Below are 3,895 nucleotides of genomic sequence, written 5' to 3'. Positions count from 1 at the left end.
TGTGTGTGTGTGTGTGTGTGTGTGTGTGTGTGTGTGTGATTTGTCCAAGATTGAAAACTTTAGTTATCTTCTCTTAGAATCTTCCTGTAATGCCCCCAACCCTTCCTTTTGTTTTTCTACTTTGATAGCTCTTTCTCATCTGTTAGAGTTACGGTTACTGATGCCCAAGTTTTGTTAAAGATTGTGCTTATATTTTTAGATATTAATCTTATTCCTTGGGTGGTGATTTTTCAGCAGTGAAGGGGATTAATGAGCAGTGGCATGCCATCCTGTTAAATTTTTAAATCACCCTTCTTGAATATACTTTGTATAATAATTTAATCACACAGCTATACTCACTGTGTAGTATAAAATATGACTTTATGCTATTCACACATATTGACCTCTATTCATCATAGACACCACCATGATGGGTCCTGTCCATCATAAGCAAAAAAATTTCTAATTTTTTTCAAGGAAGACTTCTCTCTATACCTTTTAAGACAAATGAGGAAATGAGAATTGGATTTTATTTACCTATTAAAATAAGGGCTGCTCTCCTCAGGTATACTCGGGAACTCCTCAGGAATCCTAAGCTATCAGATAGCAAATCTGTAATGTAGCTCCCGTGAGAAATAAACTGAGAATAAATAGGGGGGAAAACACTCTCAGTTGTTGAAAAAGTACATTTGTTCCCTTTCAGAGAAGCTTCCAGAGAAAAGAACCTAATTGCTTATATCAAATAAGGTCCAGTTTAAAACTTGAGATTTCTATGTATGAACTTTTCTGTTTGCAGGTATCATTCAGAGGAAGGGGGAAATGTGAATTTTCTCTGGCCGCAAGCCTTAGCTGTTACCACCCATTTTTCTTCGCCTTCCTTCTTCAAGATTCACCCTTGTCCCCAACACCTTTCCATCGTTTTGGAGATCCTTTCCTGTTCTTTCTAAAATGCGCGGTAGGAAACACCAAAGGGCCACTTACAATATTGTTGCAGATGTTGAGCACCACCATCTCAAAACTGTAATGCTCCATGAACTGTGGAAATGTTGACCATTTTAATTCCAAGGCGCAGATCGCCAGTGTGTGTTTACACGCCTGTGAAGCAGAAAGTGGTCGGTGAGCATCTCTTTGTTCAAGGCGCGTCTCTGCAGAACTAAGGAAAACAAGGTGGCAGGACTTACCATCACGACTCTTGTCTCTATATCCTCCAGAAACAGGATCAGAGGCACGAGGGATTCAAGAACCACGGTGTTCAACATCCATGTGTACTGGTTCATGTCCCTGAGCAGTTCACCAAAGTGCCGGATGGCCATGCTCTGAATGCCTGCGTCAGTCTGTGATTTGTGCACAGAAAAGTCGCATTTGAGGGTATTTCTAGGTCTTCTTTCTTTAAACGGTGTGACATAACATTTATATCTATTTATACCTGTATATGCATGTATACTGCATAGGTATGTATTTTACATATGTATACACACATACACATATATGAAATAATTATAAGCTATTTTTAGAAAAGCTTCACTTTGGGTTTGTAGAGTCAGCTCGTGGTTTTCTTTTAAATAAGATTTACTTACCAGAGTTCAGCTTGCCTTTCAAATGTGAACAGTAAGTTTCTTAAATTTAGGAAGACAGTATTGCATAATGTCTTAAACATAGACATTTCAATAACCTGTTGAACTTGGAGATAATTTTTCTAAAGATACGTAGAGTAACCATGCTGCATTCAAATGCCAGAGGCTTTTGCAGCGTGGCCAGTGAATAGCAATGGGAGCGCTTGGCATGCTGACAGAACCAGGTTTCCCAGGGCTTGCTTATGCCAAATGGGAAGGTGATTGGATTATAAAGGTTCTAGAAGAGAAAAATTGCAAGTGAGAAGAGGTCAGATTTTGAAAATATAATATTACCTCCCAGTTTTTCAGAAAAGTTTATGATTTCATATTTTTTTAAAAAAATCTATTCCTTTCTGACCTCAGGAATATATCAGAAATATTCCCAACAAAAAACCCAATGGCTAATATGTTCCTTCCCAGGGGTTTACATTAATGGGTATCAAAGTCTACTCTAAACCAAAAGCAATGGCTATTAAATCATGTCACAGGGGCTGGACAATGATGTAAATCAGTGGTTCTCAACCTTCCTAATGCCGCGACCCTTTAATACAGTTCCTCATGTTGTGGTGACCCCCAACCATAAAATTATTTTCGTTGCTACTTCATAACTGTAATTTTGCTACTGTTATGAATCGTAATGTAAATATCTGATATGCAGGATGTATTTTCATTGTTACAAATTGAACATAATTAAAGCATAGTGATTAATTACAAAAACAATATGTAATTATATATGTGTTTTCCAGTGGTCTTAGGCGACCCCTGTGAAAGGGTCATTTGACCCCCAAAGGGGTCGAGACCCACAGGTTGAGAACCGCTGATCTAAATGAACCAACTGGGAGGCATTTAAGGAAAGCAGGGAGATGATGGAATGGGGGACAGAAGAGAGTTCTGGCCTCTCTCTCAAAGACACCCTGTTCCCGCAGACTGTGGCCTAGTGGGTTTGTGGGGTCCAGTATTCCAAGACCTTCTGACATTTCATTCACAATTCAGATTTTTATGCGCAATCTCCCAGTTTAAAAACATCAACTTATGCCCACCTGGCGTGGCTCAGTGGTTGAACATCAACCTATGAACCAGGAGGTCATGGTTAAATTCCCAGTCAGGGCACATGCCTGGGTTGCGGGCTTGATCCCCAGTGTGGGGTGTGCAGGAGGCAGCCGACAGATGATTCTCTCGCATCATTGATGTTTCTATCTCTCTCTCCCTCTCTGAAATCAATAAAAATACATTTTAATAAATCAAACTTATTCTGTTTGAGGGCTAAACTTAACACACCTGCAAGTTGCAATCACCTATGGGCTACCTGTTTGACTCCTTGGACTACAGGAAGACATGCTAACCGCAGAAAGGCTATTCAGCGTGTCCCCCCAAGATGTATACACACTTTAACATCCGATAAAGCTCAATTTTGAAAATGGAATGTATTTTAATAAACACTGCCTTTATAATTATTCAAAGTATGTGTTTACTTTTTTGGGAAACAGCCTGTATATATAGGCAGGTGGAAAGAGCTTTGACATGCCCTGGTATCTGTTGAAATCCCAGTTTTGTCTCCCATAGATTGAATAAGTGTGATCATTTTTTTTTTTACTTTTAATATGGAGAAACATGGTAACATAGGCTCATTAATATCCTAATACTTTCCCAATATTCTAACTTCAAGGAATGATAGGGTAAATTGATACTTGATAGAAAAGGAGAGAGAGATAGAAACATCAACAATGAGAGAGAATCATTGATCAGCTGCCTCCTGTACTCCCGGGGATCAAGCCCTCAACCCAGGCATTTGCCCTGACTGGGAATCAAACCTGTGACCTCTTGGTTCATAGGTTGATGTTCAACCACTGAGCAACACTGGCTGGGCATAATTTCATTTTGAAAAAAACTTTTCACATGGATATTCTACCTATTCACTTTTCTTTGCCTGTTTTCGTATATGTAACCTAGATAATAGTAATAGAGTTGTTTAGAGAATTATATGAGATAATGGATGTAAATCCATTATAATAATACCTGGTCCATAGTAAATGCTCAATAAATTTTAACCACAATTATTATTACTATTACTATCATTATGTCCTTTATAAAAATAACTAGAAGCCCGGTGCACAACATTTGTGCACTCAGGGGTGGGGGTTGGGGTTGTCCTTCAGCCCGGCCTGTGCCCTTTCACAGTCAGGAGTCCTTGGGGGATGTCCACCGATGGCTTAGGCCCGCTCCCCTAAACCAGCAGTCTGACATCCCCCAAGGGGTCCTTAGCGCTGCTGCAGAGGCGGGGGAGGGTCCCCCCCCCGCTGCTG

General features: G+C 39.9%; 1 protein-coding gene across 1 annotated transcript in view; it reads right to left on the bottom strand.

Annotated features, from left to right (window-relative positions):
- Positions 1–3,895, bottom strand: part of MROH9 (maestro heat-like repeat family member 9) — a 50,976-nt gene that overhangs the window by 15,653 nt on the left and 31,428 nt on the right. The window contains exons 15-17 of the mRNA XM_005867727.2: positions 1,161–1,313; positions 961–1,074; positions 517–619 (exon numbers count right to left, since the gene is read on the bottom strand). Coding sequence (XP_005867789.1) covers positions 517–619; positions 961–1,074; positions 1,161–1,313 — 370 coding nt within the window. The remainder of the gene's footprint in view (positions 1–516; positions 620–960; positions 1,075–1,160; positions 1,314–3,895) is intronic.

The sequence above is a fragment of the Myotis brandtii genome, unplaced genomic scaffold (assembly GCF_000412655.1).
Source record: "Myotis brandtii unplaced genomic scaffold, ASM41265v1 scaffold250, whole genome shotgun sequence".
NCBI classification, from domain to species: Eukaryota; Metazoa; Chordata; class Mammalia; order Chiroptera; family Vespertilionidae; genus Myotis; species Myotis brandtii.
This window is presented reverse-complemented; position numbering and strand designations above follow the sequence as displayed.